This window comes from Caloenas nicobarica, chromosome 15, assembly GCF_036013445.1.
Source record: "Caloenas nicobarica isolate bCalNic1 chromosome 15, bCalNic1.hap1, whole genome shotgun sequence".
NCBI classification, from domain to species: Eukaryota; Metazoa; Chordata; class Aves; order Columbiformes; family Columbidae; genus Caloenas; species Caloenas nicobarica.
This window is the reverse complement of record NC_088259.1, coordinates 13,779,567-13,799,685: the sequence shown is the minus strand read 5'-3', so window position 1 is coordinate 13,799,685 and position 20,119 is coordinate 13,779,567. Positions and strand designations below refer to the sequence as shown.

At 42.8% G+C, this 20,119-nt stretch overlaps 1 protein-coding gene across 1 annotated transcript in view; it reads right to left on the bottom strand.

Annotated features, from left to right (window-relative positions):
• Positions 1-7,325: 7,325 nt before the first annotated feature.
• The window catches only part of BMP7 (bone morphogenetic protein 7), a 44,201-nt gene continuing 31,407 nt past the window's right edge, over positions 7,326-20,119 (bottom strand). The window contains exons 3-7 of the mRNA XM_065645530.1: positions 16,612-16,760; positions 12,624-12,821; positions 12,024-12,100; positions 11,293-11,403; positions 7,326-10,067 (exon numbers count right to left, since the gene is read on the bottom strand). Coding sequence (XP_065501602.1) covers positions 9,918-10,067; positions 11,293-11,403; positions 12,024-12,100; positions 12,624-12,821; positions 16,612-16,760 — 685 coding nt within the window. The 3' untranslated portion in view covers positions 7,326-9,917. The remainder of the gene's footprint in view (positions 10,068-11,292; positions 11,404-12,023; positions 12,101-12,623; positions 12,822-16,611; positions 16,761-20,119) is intronic.

The following is a 20,119-nucleotide window of genomic DNA, read 5'->3' as shown; positions in this document are numbered from 1 at the left end:
CTCGACTGAAGAGGGAAGGGCTGTAGCTCAATATTTGTGTATTGATTGAGTAAACTGTTATTTTTCCCAGAAGGTTCTCATATGTAGAGGAGGGTGGGAGAGGCAGATGTTGATTAAATGTAAACTTTTCTGTGAATGTGTGTGTGACCTCTGGCAAGTCACTCGTTTTTACCCTCCCTTCAGAGGCAGGGAAGGGAGGTGGAAAGGTTTGTCATGCCTCTGTCCAATTAATCTGTGTATTTTCAGCTAGAGACTGACAGAACTGGGGGATCCTGAGCCCAGAAAAAGCCCTTGAGGTCATGACTGCCATACTGAAAATAAATCAACCAAAATGGCTTTTTTGAAGTCTTAAGCAGTAGGAGCAGTAAACACAGTCTCTCTGATGTTCTGTGACCACATAGCACATTGAAGGTTGCAGGAAAGAGCTGTTGAACATGTGTCATGTCCAGGGTGTGTTGGTGTCCATAGTGTGTATGGGAAGTTGTGTCTCCTGTAAATCAGTAAAACCTCATTGAAGTCTAGCTGAATTCAGAATGCGTATGTAAATAGAGATTTGGGTATCAACAGTTTTCTCTGTGGTAGCCTATGTATAGGGTGGTTTCTGCTGCTTTCCAGAGATCTGAAAGCAGAAGCTAAATCAAATGAAATATTGTTGTCACCTGGCTCTAGAACCAGGGAGCCTTAACAGGCACATCAGGTAGCAGCAGAACCAGTGAGGGCCAAGCTGTTTCTGTTTGTGGTACCTTCACAGGTATGCAAGGAAGTGCTGTGGAAGGTGTTTGAGAGACATAACAAAAGACACGTGGGGTATGTTCTACCTTTCCCCATAAGTGTGTAACTTGAGGTTAGGCCCATCAGCAGAAATACTCAGTTTGATCCACAGAAATCTGTTGCCTGGCAAAAGGATAATATGCTTATTCTTCTTTCTTTTTTTTTTTTTTTCCTCTTCCGCCTCTCTCTGCTATTTTCTAGGCTTTACTTGAAGCTACTGTAGGGTTTGAAGCCCTGTTCCAAACCTAGATGGGGGTTAAAATCCCCAGTTCTCAGGGCAGTAGTCAAGTTACCTCGCTTTTCTTAATTGTATGTACACACACGTATGTATTAGAAACACATAAACACATATACAACTGCAAGGGTATCCAAAGCACAGCAGTGATGAGGACTTGCCAAAGCAGGCTAAGAGCTGGAAAAAATCAGGCAGTTCAGGAAGATGGCTTGAAATTAGTGCTGGAAAATAAACATCAGAAGGGTCAGAGCTAGCTCATTTCTAAGTGCTAAAAGAACTGTCTGTGCCTGTCTCCCTGCTGGCTGCTCCTCTCTGCAAACAGCCAGTACAATCAGTGGCTCCCCATCAGCCTGGCTTGGGTGTTTTCTTCACTGCTGGTGTCCAGTGGACCTCCATGCCACCTGAAATCCTTCCTCTTCTAGACAACATTGAAAAACTTGTTCTCTAACAGAGTCATCCTTGATGCCGTCACAGTTTAATTAAGGGCCTTAGAGGCTTGGTAGCCTGTGATCAAGTTTACTGCTTTCCCCACAGATGAGAAAACTATACCCAGCTGCCATCAAGAAGTGGTGGGAACAGCAAAGCTCATTAAAGCTTGCTTCATTAATGAGGAATAGGAAGTATTCAGCTTCAGAGCCTTACTCAGAAAACCGTTGCCTCCATAATGAAGGGAGGCCACTCTGTCACCAGATGCAGGGTGCTATGCTCATGTCTTTGTCTAGTAAGTGCTCCTGCTGTAGGGACATCAGCATCCCAGCTCTCTTCTTGATAGCCTGTAGCTTACACTGTTCTTTGGTAGTTTGCACTAAAGATTTTTAATTAATCTGAGCGTACACGTAGAAGACAGATGTTGTGTTTTGCTTGCAAGCATGGTAAGGGGCTGCAGAATGTCTGTGCCGTGGTCTTACCAACCAAATATTGATCCTGTGTTTGATCAGCCAAGGACTGACCTAGATGATGACATTCTTTATGATCTGTTCCAGTTCTCCATTTGCTGAGCATCTTTCAAAGGGAGGTAGGTGAATCACGGACTTGATACTTCCTTGGTCTTCCACCTCTTTTCATAAAGGGAAGGAGGACACATCTAAGGAGACATCAGAGTATGTCTGACACATGGTCTGGAAATGAAGCAAAAGCAATGCCAGTTGTTGGCGGATATGTTTTTCTTTTCATTTTCTGAGAGGTGCTGCAGCAGAAAACCAGATCTGCTTCCTCAAAGACTGTCACTCCCATCTGGATAACATAATATTTGACCTGCAGGCTTAATTTACTGTCAGTCTCCCACATCTCTCAGGAAGGAGTCTCCATCTATTTTAACTTGAGGCTGTTACCTCTTGTCCAAACAACAGGTTTGCCAAGGCTTGATCTTGAGCCAGATGAGAAACATGAAATAAATGAATGCAAAATACAATCTTCTTCCTCTTTAATACCAACAAAAGTGCTTTGAAGAGAGAGTGCTTTGCAAGTGCTAATTAATGGCATTGTCATTGCAATGCCATATTGCTGCTGCAAAGTGCACTGTGTCACTACAGACGTGCGTCTCTCTCTGGTTGTGATTTTTTTTTTTTTTAATTGAGCATGTTGTTCTTGGCTGCTACTAGAAGCAGGAAATCTCTCAAAGCTGGGAAGAGCCGGTACAGTTTTGCACCTTGAATTGATTATGTTTTTCCACCTATTCCTGTGAAGCTGGAGCTGTTGCCTCCAAACAGAAGTCCCTCCAGCAGCTCTCGGAGGGTGCTTCTGCTGCTCTTCACCAAGGACTGAAATGGTTGCGAGATCACAGTTGAGCAACTGAGGTGGTTGGGGCGGGGACATCTCAAGCTAGAGCCTGTGCTTCATCACCGAGCACGCCAGTCTCATGGAAGTCCTTCACTACCTTGTCTCATCTTCTGTGGACCCAGTGTACTGTCTCTATCGAGTGTGATCTAAACACACCCCCACTAGTATGAAGAGCTTTGTTTTTTCTTGCAAACCAAAAATACCAACTTTTTTAATATGTCTGTAAATAAACAGTTACATGATCCACTGAAATTCATAACAAAGGACAAATTGAATCCTTCATGCTATGTAACAGCCATAAATAAAGGCTTTATGGCTGAGAAGTTGTGGGCAATGTTCCAGCAAAATCGGATTTATTCCCTCCTCACACCCTGCAATATAAATCTCTGGAAATGGGGGTTCCAAGGGCTGTTCTGACACAGCATTAACTGCAGCTTCTTAAACCAGACTCCCTGCCAGTATTTATAGTTCACGTTCTGTGCATGGTATGTGTGTATATAACTGCACCAGCTTTTACAGCTGATTTCTCAGTAGTCATGTGAAACCAAAACAACTGATGGGCTGAACTTGGAATCACTTTTGCATTTCTCTAACTTAAAAAAAAAAAAAAAGAAAAAAAAAAAAAAAAGGAGGGGGAAAAAAAAAGAGAGAAACAAAAAACGTGTGCCTTCCTGTTAGGAAAAGTATCTTTTGATTAAAGTTGCTCCAAGTCAATGGTGGCTGAAGCTCTATGAGTGTCATGTTCCTTCTCCCCGGAACCACTGGCCAGGTTTCCAGGGGAACCCTGCAAGATGGATTTCAACACCTGGTTGTACAGTTGCAAAGTGTGAGTACCTGCACGCTTCTCACAAATGCCTGGCTCTACCTCTACTTGCTGTCCATTCCAAAACCTAGCCCTGGGGTTTCAGGAAATACATCCTTGGAGTAATTAACCAAGTCCTAAACCTGCAGTCCTGCCAGGTCATTCCCTGTTAAGGAAGAACAAGCCAATTCAGTGGATTTAAGAGCTAGATGCTAGCTTTGGGAGCCAAATACAGGGCAGTAGTGGCTGTAGATCACCATGAGAAATGAATGAACAAATCAGAAGCAAAACTCCTCATAGTCAGTTTTGGATCAGCTGAGTATGTTGGTTTGTACTCTCTTCTTGTATGCTTAGTATATAGTCAAAGACTCAAGCTAAAATGAGGAATTTGTTCTCATTAAGCGATTGCCCAAATATCTTTTGGGCAATACAAAGAGGCTGTCTAGTACTTCTACCCAAGGCAGACAGATGTAGAGCCATCAACTTCTCTGCTCTTGTCTACAGCTTGTTATAAATGTTGACCAAAATGGCTTAAAATGTTGGGACCTGAGAAATGATATCTTTGAGCTCTGACCCTCCATAACCAAATCCAGACACTGAGCGTCTCTGTTTCCACGTACTTTATATGAAGCACCTGACACAGCAGCAACAAGTAACACAGGAATAAATCCAGCAGCCTGCAATGGTTTGCCTTCATTAGCCAAGCCAAAGGTCACCTTGCTGGTGTCACCATTAGTGTCTGGCCACTACCAGGGCCGTTGCCTGCTCTAGACCTTAGCAGAGACATCCCCAACCTGCATGCGCTGCTTTAGAAACTCGGCATAAACCTGAAATCCTGGGCTTGAGCTTACAGGTGCTGACATGCAAAAAAAATACAAATCTGCTGAGGTTCTGGCATCCCTTCCTTTTTCTTAAGAGCTGCTTAAAATAAGACCATTAGCTGCAAGTTATCAGCAGCACAGAGCTGCTGGCTCAGGAGTTGTTTCAGCTGCCCGTTCAGAAAGGGTAAGTGCATGTTTTTAATTACGGGCAAGCCCATGGACCTTGCAGTGATTGCAGCCACTTGCCCCCTCCCAATTCCAGGCACAAATGCTCCATTCCCCAAATTAGTGCTGACTGGCCTGGGATTGGGTTTTATTGCGGAAAAGCAAGCCAGTTCTTTGAGGGTGAGGTTAATTCAAGCAGCCTCATGTAGAGCCTTATCCTGCAAATGGCTAAATGCTTAACCATGCCTGCAAAAACTAGTCAAGTGCAAAGCTACCTTTCTTAGGGATTTGTGCAACTGAGGCTGTAACATTCTTTTCTCCCCTAGTTTTCCCAATACATTTCTCTGATTGGGGGGGCGGGAAAAAAGAGTGAAGCTGATGAATCCAACTGACTTGTCCTGTTTTCCTTTCAAATACAAACCCCGACTCGAGCTGTCTAAAAACTGTGCTGTCTTTATTTATGGAATTAATTCAAACATCAGGATTTGATTAATTGGAGAAAACAGCAGATTTGTTCCAAAGTGGCAAACCTTGCAATACCCAAATAACGCTTAAAACATTAAAATTTAGAAGTCTGCTCTTACTGCCTGGTCAGCAAACAGACCCTAAGAAAACCAGTGTGCATGCTAGGAAACAAATCGTGTGTTATCCAAAACTTCTGGTCGGTCTTAGCTGCTGGTTTAGGAATATAAATTCTGCTGCATTAAGCAGAAGGGAATAGATATTTTTACTTAGAACAGAGTAACTCAAAGTGGCCGTAATAACCCATTTCTTTTGCTTTTGTACTTCGGTAATGAATGACTGTAGTATAAAGTGCTTCTAGTTTTTTGCCTCAAGGTCTTGTCAATCATTACCCGATAAATAAAAACTTCAAACAAGCTCCTTTTAGCTTAATTGGGCAGAATTTCTCTCCAAAGAAACAGCTGAATACAGAGAATAATGTGGTTGTGGCAGCAATGGAAGTCAGCAAGCAGGGTATTTGGATGGAAACATAGCGAGGATGCAAATTCTGCACTCAAAAGATGAGTCTTTTTGGTTTTACTTAACTGGAAAGTGTCTGTTCCCATTGCAGGCAGAGCTGAAGGGATTGAATGGAGCAGCAGAGGGAATCCTGTGGGCTGAGCTGCCCTGTGTGGGCTCTGCTCCCCCACTCTGCTTTTAGGCTTTACCACTGATGCTTCCATAAAAATAAGAAATCTTAAAATTACACTAAGGCTTACTTAAACCACTATCTTTTTTTTTTTATGAACATTGGCAGCAACGGATGCAGTTTCCTTCGTGGGGACAAAAGGATCCTATTGTCAGTACTGGAACAGCTCTAAAACAGCTCAATTAAGCAAACATAACATCCTCAAGGTTTGGCCTGAAAGGAAGTTAAAAATAACTGATCTATAAAATGTTTTAAATGTGCTTTAAAATGTCATTACTCAGATAAATCTTGCTGTTTTGAAGCTGGTTCACTAGTTTTATGGCCTTGCCAGTTTATGGCAGCATACATATTCATGTCAGGAATTCCTCTTCCAGAACAGTAGATGAGACAAAGCCACAGCAGCGCCGAGAACCGAGGGGAGGCTGCAACCAGCTCAGGAACCGAGTTTTTGGCTCCCAGGCTGGAAAAGCTGCTCTGAAGCGTACCCAGCAAGTTGTGTTTGAGGCACAGTTGAAAACCAACTGATGTTTCATGATATAAGGCTGGACGTGTTGAAGTTAGTGGTAAAGCTTCTGTTGGCTGCAAGACTGGCACTTAAAGGAGGATGATTTTCTATTTATTTTTTTTAATTATTCTTGTTTTTTTCCTCCCCTTGGTGGAATCACCTCTGACTTACAGTGGGTCTAAATGCAGAGAATTGGGACCATGCTAAGAAATACCAGAGGATCCTAATTCCAAAGCTAGTCTAGCCATACAAAAGCTGAGCAGGCATCAGTTTAGGTCAATGAAGTTGTTTCTGCTGATGCTTTGCTGGATTTCAGATCGGTGCATGAAGAAAATTTACTTATGAATTTGTAATCACTTGTGAAAGATGGTGGTTTAACTCCAAAATGCTGGTGATTTGAGCCTCTGGATCAGCAAATAAATCTACATAAACTGGCACAACTCTGCTCGCAGTTAAGAGTAAACAAGAACCCAAAAATTGCTGTTATGGCCTGAAGATATGATGTTTAGTTAATACAGGGATTCAGACCATTATTTTTTCAGCTGCCTCCATAGCAATGCAGTGTGGTATCCACAGTAGGGAATCTCATGCCAGCAGCATCTCTGAAATATGCTAAAACAATCTAAATTAGAAAATGTCAGCTTCTTGGCTGATGTGCCTTTGGAGTTTCTTTTTTCCTTTCTTGTGCCTCTTTAATTTTATTGGGATGACTAAATCTCTGAACTATGTTAGCAGTAAACAGAACTAATTTACCCCCTGCTTCTTTGAAACAGCTGCTGACAGCTGCACTATAATTCAATCATGGACCTTTGCAGTGCAGTCTGCAAAACATATTCATATTTTTCTGTGTTCTTCCCTCTCTGTTGTATTTGGACTGAAGGAGCAGCACCAAATAGCGACATGTGCCAATTCTGCCTGTACACAGACATTGATCTACATGAAAACAGAGGATCAAGATTAAGTATTGCCCAACCAAAAAGGTTATTTGAATATAGGGGAAATAACCACACAGATACGCAAAGTTGTTGGGATATCTTTTGTAAAGTTGCAATGATTTATTTTACTAGTTTGTACAAAAGGCTTCTGACAACTGCTCTATGAAAAGAACCAGAAACATGTATGCATTTTTGCCAACTGTTAATAAATATCTTCTTAAATAAGGAAACAAACGTGTTTAGGAACTGAGACTCGTTTTTCCTGGATGTGATTGAAAAGGAATTCGGAGATGGAAATAAATAATTCTTCTTCCGCTTGTGACAACTATTTACATAAAAATGTACAAACAGTGAAGCTGATGTTGAGCCTAGCAACAGAAATCCTGTTGTTATGTTTTAAAAAAAAAAAAACCAAACCGAAACAATCCCCACATAATATCTAATATATGAATCCTATACAGCAAGACAGTGTGGTCCAAGTTAAAAATGCAATACATCAATGCAGTGACCACCAACACTGAAACACCCGCAAGAAGAACTAATCCTTGACTACTAAATAGTGGAAGTTTAGGCACGATTAGCTTTGAACTTTCTGGGCAGCACCTTAACTTCCTTTAGGAGGTTTACAGAAGCACTGGTGAATACAAAGTCAGAGGACACGTCCGATCTGTGTGATTTCAGCGCCTCAGTCTAAATAAGCGATGCACGGAGGGCAGTTTTGGCTGTTTACTGTGGATGGCGTTGTCTGCAGGCTCCAGGGAGAGGCGGTCCTTTGGCTTCAGCTCTTCTCCTGCCGCTCGGCCGCCTCTAACTCTTTGGCCAAACTCTCACCTCGGGGCAGGCGCGACGTTTGCTGCAGTCGCGTTGCCGAGCGGCTGCGCCACAGCCAGGCTGGTCCTGCAGATGTTCGAGTTGCCTGGGCTGGGAGCCGGGCACAGCTGGCGATGTGGCAACTGCTCACCAAGGCCCTGCTCCAAAACCTACTGATGTCATGGACAGACTTCCACTTTCTCATAAGCCTAATCCTGCTACTGAGAGAACTGCCGGGAAAGCACCAATTGACTTAAATGAGATTAGAATTAGACCATCAGAAACAAGCTTCCAATTTATTTCATAGACAGTAATTTTCTTTTTCTTTTTAAAGCAAGGGATGTGGTCTGGATTTGACCTGCTACTTAAAGGAAGAAAAGCAGTGACCGATTTCCAGAATCGGGCAGTTGTGTTCATTTATCTTTCTCTAACTCCCCTCTGGGGCAGGACATGGAGCCAAGTTCCCACTCACTGCACAGAGAGAACCATCTCCAGGGATTTGTCATGTTCTGGACCCATCTGAGGGAGGCTTAGGTTTTTGAATTTTAGAGATTGAGCGCTGGGTGTGCTGAGGAACTGGTGTTTTATTGGACAGTATTTTATTTTTTATTTCTCTGGTGAAATTTATGCCAATACTACTGTTGTAATCGCAGCGTATGCCAAAGCTTTGGATCAGTTTGTGATTGGTTACTGCTACATTGTATTCTTATTCACAACTTTAATTGAGTTTTAATTACATAAGTGTGATGTTTGTGTAACTTGTGATTTTTTAAAAGACAGAAAAAGAAAAGCCTTGAGGGGACGTTTTCTTGCTCCTGGTTCCAGCTTGTTGGTGTGGCTCTTGAAAGGGATTTATTTTTTTTTTATTATTATTTTTTAAAGGTGAAGCCAATAATAGAGCAGTGGTTTTATTGCAAACACTGACTCCAGGAAGTAAGGTTTCCTAGCTGGTTTCTAGCTGTCTGTGTGGTGCCGTATGCACGTCCCGGCTTACGGCGCCTTCTGCACTTGAACCTCCACGTTTTCGCAAAAGCGTTGGAACTTGTTCTGTCAGTGAAGTCAATGGACATTTTCCAAACAGGAGCAGGATCTTTAGCTGTCTTTCACAACTCTGTAACTGCTTAGGATACCCCAGCTAAACCTTAGGCTTAATGCCTGTTTCTTAACATTTTGCTGCTTTCCTGTTTCAAGTTCACAGCAAATTCAAATTCTTTCTGGTTGCTAAAGGAAATTCCCTTCCCTGTTGACAGAAAAAAGAAGTATACCCAGAAGGTCTTGCTCTTTGGAATTATTTTCTTCAGTTCTTTCGCTTGCCAACTGGAGACTTTCTTAGACTGATCTGTCCTTTGAATTTGTGTCAATCCAGAATATAGATTTTGCTACTGTACTTTAAAACTGGAAGTTGCATGTAATTAATCTTTGCTTTTGCTTATGAAATTGAAGCAAACAGAAGGATGGAAGCTATAATTCTCTAACAAAATACCTGTTCACTCCAGGTATATTTTGCTCACTTATTTTATTGCAAACTGTGTTACAGGAACTACACATGCTTATTAGTCACAGCACATTCTCACCTTGGACAGATTATAATTTTTTAACTCACAATCAACAGTGGTGAGTTTGCAATTTTCAGAAAGATTCATTTGCAGAAGTATGTATTGTAGGAGCCAATTTGTAGGCAGATTTGGTCTTAAATGGTTTCTCTGGCTTGTTTCAGTTTACAAGCTCATTGTCTGTAATAAACTAAAACAAAATGTGTTCAAATGCCACTTAGATCCAGAAACTGTTTCATTGTCTGAACTTTCAGAAGCCCAGTCCTAAAAACTGTCTGGGCTTTTCTTCAACCCATTGCTGGAGCGCTAACCTTTTCCCCTCCCCCACACGGCCGCACAAAACCACTCTTTACAAATAACTTTTCTTTTTTTTTTTTCATTTCCTACAAATCTAATGACAGCCACATGCTCGTACCACCATGTTCCTGTATTTTTTTAAGATAACATTGGAGCTGTCATCAAAATAGAGCACTGAGATGGCATTGAGTTGTGTAGGAGCACAGCAGGGTTTCGGCACAGTCTCCGGGTTTATAAAGTGAACCTGAGGAATGAAAGTAGAGGCATGTTAAGATTTACTTTTTCCCTTTCCTCCCCCATATTTTTTTTTTTCCCCAGGCAGCCTTACGTCTGTCCCATACACACACTCAGACATATTTTGAACACCTGGCTTTGTGTACAAACATCTTGAGATGTCCCCTGCACGTAGGGAGGCTGACGCACGCACCCAAGTCGCATCTAGCTGGAAATCTTTCAGTGAAGCAGGTTTTCATTAGAAAATTCCTATTTCTCAAAGCAGCCAGCGTTCTGCAGAAGTGTACTGGTTACGAAAAACTCTGCGGGATGTGCGGGCAAGGTTTTGTGAGAAACCCCATTGGTCCTGGGCGGGTGCCTGTCCCTGGGGCTGGCAGCACCGAGACCCAGCTGGGGCCAAGGGCTCTGGGTCCCCTGCACTCTCTGCTGCGGGACCTCAGGGAGAGGGGGGCAAAAATAAATAAAAAGCAGTCTACCAGGAGAAAAACAGATATTTCTTCCTTTGGAAATGCAGGTGCTTCTATTTTCCCCAATACTTTTCGCAACTTTTGTCCTTAGATGTGCACAGGACGTGGAATGTAAATGACAAGGTGGGGTGTCCAGGCAGGTGAGCTGGGGATGCTGCACAGCCAGGGTACTGGGGACCAGAACGTCTCCTGGCGCATGCCAAGAGCTCTGGCGTGTTGGCTTTGGTGACACAGCTGGGCTGGGTGGCCTTCAGCCAGAGCACAGGTGCTGTGTCACGAGGACATGCCAGCTCGGGGCTCCCATCTGGACATCTTTGCACGATTTCACAAAACAAATACACCCACAGAGCAGCTGGGCTGTGTCATTTTGGGATTCACTGACCCCTTCCTCAGTCTACTCCCAAATCCACTTTTGGCAGCAGCACACAGCAGATCCTTACGGAGTTTTTCCAAGAGATGCTGATGATGGGTCTCACATCCCGCTCTCTCCTTCCCATGCAGCGGGACTGTACGTCCCACCATTAAGAAGTGTCTCGTAGGGCCCTTTTAAACTGCAGAGCATGTCAATGCTTGCAGCAAACACAAGGTAACTCTTAGCCAACTATTAATTCAGGCCACTTGGCTAGACATGTTTAGCCAGATGCATCTTAATGGCCTAACGAAGACCTTCCTTTTCTTGTTAGCTTAGAGATTTCTTTTGTGTATAAGTTTATTTCTGAGTAGCACCTATAAGAAATAACTCTATACTAGGAGCTACAATGCACCTACCAGTGTCTGTACAATGGCATGATTTGTAGCATTCATGTATGAATTCAATGGGAAAGCACATTCTCCTTCACAGTAGTACGCAGCGTAGCCCTCCGGAGCGATGATCCAGTCCTTGATTAAATTAAAGACATTAGATTGTGGAAAAAGACAGAAATTTTGTGCATTGAAACAGAAAGTACAACAGCACATGAATCCAACAATTTGTACATCTAAATACAATTAAAATCTGGCACACCGGCCTTTCTAATCCTATCTTATATGCGTCTAAAAGCAGCTGCTTTTCCTGGATGGATATACCTCACTTTGCAAATGTGCCCACAAAGTGCTGAACTTCAGGGCTTAGGTTTTTTTATCCGTTCAGCAGTGTCCTCCCAGCTGTCCACAAGTATCACTTCACCCATCACTGAAATGCAGGTGCAGGCTTTCTGTAACCCGGTCTAAAAATTGCTAGATGAAAATGGAGAGGTGTCTGAGCGTTCAGCACTGCCGGAGGAGATTCAGCACCACAGTTTCTCAAAGGGACCAAAGTATGTAGAGTTTCTAGCCAGTCTCACATTAAATATTTGTATACCCTTGCTTTGCAGAAGCATTTCTTAAGCATGCTAAAGGCAATATACATTTTTTTTTTTTTCCCCCCTAGGGATTACAAAAAACATCCAGTTATTGATCTTACTGTGGTAGTGATGTGTCAAGGCACCCCAGCTCACACCCTGGTTGCTCCCAGCCCTTACCTGCCACCCCAGGTCCCTGAAGCTGACGTAGAGCTCGTGCTTCTTGCAGGCTTGTCGCTGGTCGCTGCTGCTGTTCTCTGCGTGGGGAGAATAGGGGTTTGCAATGCTGGGCCGCCCCGGCACCCACAGCCCCCAGCAATGCCCCGACAGGGAAACAGGCATCGCTGCTCAGCTGTTGCACTTGTGGCTGCTTTTTTTTTCCCTAAACATTTTCAGTTTTAGTCTTAAAATAATGGCTGGGTTTGATAAATATGAAATGTCCCTCTGGTTTTTTGTGGAAAGCCAAAAAATGCCTGGGAAAGTAGACTCTTTTTTTTTGTTTGTTTTGTTTTTTTGGGGTTTTTTTTGTTTTTTTTTTTTGTTTCCCCCCACCTTGGGCTTCCTCTGACCTCATATAGGCAATAATCAAAAAGATCTGGGTTTTGCCAATTATATAGAAATAGAACCTGTGAAAGGAATGATAAGGGAAAAGCACCCTTTACCTATTTTCTATATTCCTTACTGTCTCTGAAACCCAACAACAAACAGACCGAACGTGGGAGAAACCGTTCCCACATCATCCCGCACCCAGAAACACTGACCCAGCAACCTGCGCTGTACCTGCGATGTTTGACACCCGGAAAGCTTCCTGATTCTTTGGCGTTTTGGATCGATTCTGGCTCCTTTGCTTCCCTCCCGTGGAGCGAATGCTGCGGAGATGGACCTCGGTGGCTTTGAAGAACGCGACCGTGAAGGGCTGCTTGTTCTGCGGGCCGTGCCTTCCGATCAGACCCGCCAGTTTGGGATTGATGCTTTGCCCTTAATAACAGAACAGGCTGGTAAGAGGGACTGCGGTAATGTTTCATTTTCAGCAGACATGATGAGGATAACGAGAACTGCTGGCTATAAGGTGATTCCTGAGCACGTCTCTATGTGTCGATCCACCCAGGGCCTGGACTTAATCGGCAAAGCTGACAAGAGCAGCTCAGCACAGCTAACTCCGTTTTATATCAGCGTGTAAAAGTTACATAAAATAGTCCTACATATAATTATTTTACCCTAAATCCGCTTAGCATTAACTTCTCATGCATTCTTTAGAGGGGTTTCTTTAAGTTCACCAACCTATAATTTGAAGTGATCCTATAAAAGGAGCCATAAAAGTCAGCCCATAGGAGCACTAAATTCCCACTGGAAGGTTATTAACTTAAAATAAAAATACCTTGTATGAAATGTTGACAGAGTTCCAGATATACTTTAGCCGAGAGAAACAAATAGTTCAGATGTTTAGAGACATTTTCCTTGTTGCTGTATCTCAGCACTACTGTATCTTACAACTTTGTTGCAAAACTGTTCTGCTTCTTTCATCCTGGGCTTTTAAAACAATTTGGGTTTGGGTAAAAGATGGTTAGGTGGTTTCTCTGTAGAATTAAATCAATTATTAAAAAAAAAAATGCAAGAAGTGGTGGCAGTGGGAAATTTAATATTTTTCCAAAGGATGTCTGGGTGCTGTTGTGAAATGCAGGGGTGATATCCAGAATTATTCTGTTCCAAGCTATTGAGTACTGCTGCTAAGTCAAAGTTGCTTTTGTGATCCTTTAGCTAATGACAGAGCTGGGCCCTGTCAGCCACAAATCAAACATGCCACAGGACAGCAGACACCTTCCTAGAGAAGCCCTGAGAGGCAGCAAGGCCAGGGAGAGCAGGCAAGGGGCTCTACAGTCCACTGACAAAAATGTCCTTAACTTGTTAGCTTCTGACTACCGTGTGAAAAGAAGCTGGTAACCTGAGGTATTTCTAGCTAATATTATATAACTGCTGGTTTTAAGATGAGTAAATGCCAAGGTTTATAGGTATTGTCTTCACGGAACTGTTTCCATCTTTGCTCTTGCACGTGGACAAAAGGCTGATAAATGTGACAGACCCAGAAAAAGGGGGCTGAGGTCCAAGCTCAAGAAAGGGAGCGGCCTCGGCTGGAGCCCGTTTTCTGTTTTTTCTAAAAGTGTGCAGCCCTGCGAGCGAGGCCCAGCTGCAATATACGGAATTTATGGAGAGGACTGGCTCAAGAGGTGTTTTGATGGGAGCTCGGCAGCAGGACAACTGCCCAGCATGGCCAGGCCTTGCAAACCAGATAAAGCAAAACTGATCTCAGGACAGGGCACCGGGAAAGCTTGGGTGAAAACAGCAAATGCAAAAATTTGTGCAGGTAGATTTGTATACGTGGAATACACATCAACAACTTCTTCACCTTCTGCTTAAGATCGGCTAAATTAATTTCTTTTGCACAATTTCATCTGGACGGTGATAATGACATCAGAATTTTTTTAAAATAGACCGTATTGGCTTCATGAATGCAAATCTCTTCATGTAATGACAGATACAAAAAGTCAGGTGTTTTTTTTTCCTAATTCACTTAAAGCTTTGGGGATTGCCCAAGCATATAGTGTTGCATCAAAATCTCCCTGTGTTTGCAACATATGATTTTCATATCAAGTCCAGGCGTAAAAGCAACGTTCTTGTTAGCGTACACAGTTGGTCTAAATCCAAACTGAAACTTGGGGAACAAGGAAGGACATGTCCTTGCCATTCAAAATAGAAAGAAAAATTCATGTGTATGGTGGAGAAACGTGAGTGCAAAGGTGTGCTGTCAGGGGACTTGGTTACAGCAGACAGGCAGACAATTGGGTCCTGTACCTCTGTATTTACTTTTTAAACACTGCGGTTGGCTTTTCTAACTTAAACGACAGGCTGATTAAAGTATCTATTCTGAGAAAGCAGCGAGTCACTTTGTATATGATTTCAACCCTTTGCAAACCCAGCTAGATTTCTCAGGAGTGCAAAAGGAAGTCAGATTCCTCATTTTCATTGCATCAAATAACAGATGAGAATGCACTTATAACTGAACCGGGGAATTTCTGTCTTTGAAAGCTCTCTCTGTGCTAGATCTGGCTTTATGCTTTTAAAGGTCCACTTCTCATTGCTCCAGTAGAGCAGACAGTTACTGCATGTGCAAAGTTGCAGCATTTCCTTGGATGCAGGATCTTGAAAAGTCTCCACTGATATCTGTAACGTATTAAAAAATCAGTTTCCTCCCTCCTCAATGCTGAAAAACAGGACTGGCCTTTGCTGTAAAGTGTCTAGGTGAGGATGGAGGCAGACAGAGTGATAAGACGACTTTACTGGTAGCAGAGTGTAAGTGATACTGTGGTATCTATAGTGTTTAGAGATATTAACCCTACTTCCAGCTATTGCTTTTCTGTGGACTCTGGGCTGGGTCTTGATAGTTTTTCTATGCATGAACCTCCACTGAATGAATGTGTCACGATCATGGACACAACTTCCGTCCTCCCGAGTATTTCATTTAGGAGGCAAACTCGAAACTAAAATCAAGTGTTTGAAAAGGGGTTAAGCTTCTCTTGGCTGTCAATATGCCTTACTGTTTTAAGAGATAAGAGTAACTTGTAAATAAGGTTGAATTTGAATCTTTGTATAAAGATGGCAAAAGGCATCTGTCATTGGGGTGGAGACTATGGTGAAGTCTGGCTTTGTATCTGTGTTTAGGTTTCTGCATTCACTGATCACTCGAAGGGCAGCTTCAAACAAACTCCGTGCACCTCTCCGTGTTCAGGTCTCACATGAGTAAAATCACCCTTTCATGTAAATGACTCCGTAGATTGCCTGTTTCAAAACTGCTTAGCACAGTCTTCTATGCAAAATACTACTTACTGGAAACGCTCAGACTGTTGCATAAAACCAATAATGAGTGATATCACAGATGCCTATCTGCAGAGTGAAATTCTGTCCTTAGATCACTACATTCAGAGCATTTATAATAGTTTTGAGCTGGGTTTTTTGTAAACCTCTCCTGTGGGGCAGCCAGGCAGTTCCAGATGGTCCCAGGTACTGGGAACCCCCCAGAAGATCCAGGATACTTTGGTTTCCTTGCACAAGTCTCCAAGCGAGCATCAGGAATCGTAACTTCAAGACAAAGCAGTACGACTTTTAGTTAAGACCTGCTTAGGAAAATTCCCCACCTGATTCTAAACACACCCTTTACGGAGACGTTTCAGAGCCAGGTCTTTGCACCCGTTCTCAAACCTCACAGGTTTGTACCATAAGCATGATGCAGATCTTGGAGTCCAGGCCAGGCGTGACTTTACTGGTCGTTTGTACCGCCACAAAGGAAATTAGGATGGTTCATAGCTGTTTTCTGAATTTGAAAGGACTTTTGTGCCAATTAACACCAGCCTTCTACATTACTCAGTTACATCTTTTTGCACATAACAAAGTTTCTTCCTCTCTCCTTGACTGGATTGCACTATCTGCAAATTAGTCAGCAGTCTATGCTTACCTTGACAGGGATGTGCACGTAGCTAATAGTGAAATTACTGCAGACGGGTTACCAATCCATTGAATCATTTGAGTACACTCTTAACCTGAAATATGCCTAAGGATTATTTTGTTATTATTATTTCCATCTTAGGCAAATTCAGGAAAAGCAGGCTTAAGAAATCCTCTTCAAAGGAAAGAGTCCTGAATGCTTAAGGGTTCCCCTGGCTGGGAGTCATGTACCTGAAACGGAGCCTGACTCATGTTGGTGTCTGACACTCACCATCGATGCCTTCCACAGAGAGCTGCAGGCCCAGGTTGTGCTGGGGATTCACCACCCAGTGATTACTGGTTGCAGTAATGTCAAACACCAGCCACCCTTCTTCTGCAGCCCAGATTGTTCGAGAGTCGAGCAGGAACAAATCTGAATCCCTGAAAAAAAAAAAAAAAAGTGTAATTCCCAGTTACCCAGGGTCTCTATAGGTGTTCACATATGCACTTTAAGCAACACGCTTGGTCGGCCGTTCAGCAACAGGCAGACGATGCCAGAGCTGTGCCGGCGTGACTTCCCATCTAATCACGTTCAGACGAAGTGTTTTTCTTCTTTTCAAAAAGGGAGGATGGGTTGAAGCAGAGCTGAGGTGGTTTTGAGTTACTTTGCTGTTACATTTAACCTTAGAGCTGCTGATGCAACTTCAGAAAAAATGTTTGCCAGGCACAGATTTGCAAAATTATTGTTTGCGGATGCAAATTTGGTAATTGGGCAGACAATGCTGCTCATTATCCTTTCCACACATAATTTCCTGACTTTTATGCATAATTGTAGCATTGGTGCAAGCCAGCTGGAACACTGGTGTGCATATATTAACATATGTAATGTTTTTTTTAAATTTGTTCATCTGAGGTTACAGATAATTGATTGAAGCAATTAAGCTTTTGCACAGTCACAGGTCTGCATTACTTTGGGTGGCAATTTTCTTTCAATTAATTGCTTAAATTTTTAAAGATAATTGCTGAGTTATTCTAGTTGAAGAACTAATACCAGAAAATGAGAAAGATCTGAAATAGAGAGGATTTTGTGCATTTGAAAAAGGTGAAATCATTCTGGATTTACAAAACATTTCCTGGCAAATTTCTGTAGAATGAAAATTTGAGAAAACACATTCTGTAAAGGAAGGAATCTTCTCATATCAGAAATTTAAAAAGAGATAAAACTTGGATTAAAAATTCGGACAGTAGTGCAGTTCCTTTATAAAAATGACTTTACAAGAAGAACAAAGAAACATGGTGGAAGTGTCTAGACAAGTCCTGTAAGAGCTGCTTTTGTACTTACAGTGCACAAACGTGATAACTTGTGTTAATTATATCCTGTTGAATGAAGAAATATCCTTGGGAAATCCTTTAACCATGTCCTCAAAACTTAAAGAAGGACTTATTAATTTTGTCACTATTGATTTGTCAGTGCAAATATATATATATTTAACTTGGTTTACACAGTGCCTCTTGTTTGCGTGAAATATCAAGTGATCAAAAATGAATCTGAGAAGCACCGTGGGCACAGGGGCTTTTGTCTCATAGCTTTTAGTGATTCTTTTCCCTGTGCGATACCAAGAAATTAGAGGCTTTTGTCCCACACAGCTGACTCAGAACAGAAACGGAGTTTTATTGCAATGTTTTCACTATCTAGCTTTCCTTTCAACCTTTGTGGGGCAGGGCGTATAAAGAGATGATGGCTTTCCTCCGTGAGCTAATAGATGTCACTGCCTCTGGCTCTGCGCTGGCTTACATGACATTAAACTTCTGAAGTTAGCTCCTACAGAGCACGTGAGCACATCGAGGAGGATTCTGTCCTGTCCTCACCAATGCACAATGCTGTTTAAATATGGATACGACACTGACAGGGCCGAATATGTAGACAGAGCCAATGCTGCTGCGGGCACAGCGAGTTCTGCATGTGGCAGCCTCAGGGAAAGCAGCGGTTTTCTGTGCCAGCTCGGTTCGGAAAGAGGAGGCGAGGTCTGATGCTTACAAGAGACGTTTTGCAGGTGGAGGATTATAACGACTGTAATTCCTCCCTTCGCCCAGCATGTCCCTGCCATGGAGGAAGGCATGGGAGAGGGAGTTTTGCTTTCATTTACTGAAAGTTTTTGTTTTGGAAGAAGGTCTACATCAGAATTGCTGGGTGCACCTGGGGCAGCTGAAGATAAGTGGTACAGATAACCCCCTCCCTCCACACACACATTAGTTACAGGAACGTAAGATGCTTGAATTCTAACCAGGGGACACATTTCCTGGGGCTCCATCCCCACCCAGCAGCAATGGCCCTGATCCCGCTGTGCATGACGCAGCCATGCGGACACCTCCCGCCCTTCCCTGTTTACAACATGCTGAACAAAACGCATCCCAGAGGAGCCGGGGACGAGGGAGTAGTACAGATTGGCCTGTTCCAATGGCTGAGTCCAAGTTTCCAGAAGTAAAGGGTTTTTATATTCACATACTGCATCATTTAAGCATGGCCTCTGACTGGAACTCATGATTCACACAAGGTTTAGTTAATAGGGACTTGGCTTGCTTCTTTTTATTCCCTTGTAATTTGCAGGTTGAAGATAATAGCAATAATGATAACTTTTTTGTTTTTAGCTACTGCTCAACTGTAGTATCATTAGTCAGAAAAACCAGCCTTTAAGCTCCCCATGCTGACATGATGCAATCAGGGTAACCAGACAACATGAGGCATCAAGTACCAGGGTGAGTCAGTCTGGGAAATTGTATAATGCATTTGTTTTCCTGTAGTTACAGCAATGTGCAAACAATAGGCCTGGAGGGGAAGCCCAAAGTGAGAGAAATCAAAGGGACTCACTAAAGGGAAATGTCCTTCCCACACACACTTGGAACATTTGGATCCAAAAAGGCCCCGTGTCAGACGCTCTGGAGAAGTTCAAGCACTCCTGGATTAGCACTTTCCACTCTGGCCCACCAGCAGCAGCCAGGGATGGGATGCAAAACCTGACTGGTGTTGCAAGCAGAGGCTCCTGAGATTGTGGCGCGTGTTCTGATGAAAAGAAACCTCTTGTTCTTTTTGAAAGAACAACCTCCCTTTAAGTGAAATGCCCTGCTCTCCGAAGACCTATGGCAAACAGCACTAAATCACTAGCTAATAGACAGCAAGCCCTTTAAACATCATTGTTGGACAAGATGTAATAAATGTGGCAAAGAAATGTTATTCTGCTTAAACAAAATTGTTCTGAGGGCTTCCATCTAATGAGTTGTCATATGAGATAGTGCTGCTTAAGTCTAACTAATGTGGCTGGTTTGGGTTTTAGCTTTGAGATAAAGATCTGAGCACGAAGCACAAAGGGAAAAGGTTTCTAGTGCACATCTCACCGTCTGGTACCTTACCTACCAACTGTATGCGTTCTCGGACCAACGTGAATAATGGCTCTACAACTAGGAGGCAGAAAAGAACACTGGTTCCTTGGCCCTGCATTCAGTTCCTTTATTTGAGAACTTCAGAGAACTACCACACCAAGAGATAGGAAAAGGCACATGATCCTCATTTTACAGAACATTAAGCTGGGACATGGAAATGTTCATGTCTAGATTAGAGTTACATGAATGATGAAGTCTGGATCCAGACCACAAGTATGTTTTGTTGAGACCACATCAAAATAGCTCAGCATATGAAGTACTTACATCAGTGGGAGTGTCAAAGCTTTTAGCAATGATAAAACTCAGGACTTTCAGCTCAGTTTTCTCAAGCATTGAGCTGTTGATAGAGCCTAAGATGAGGA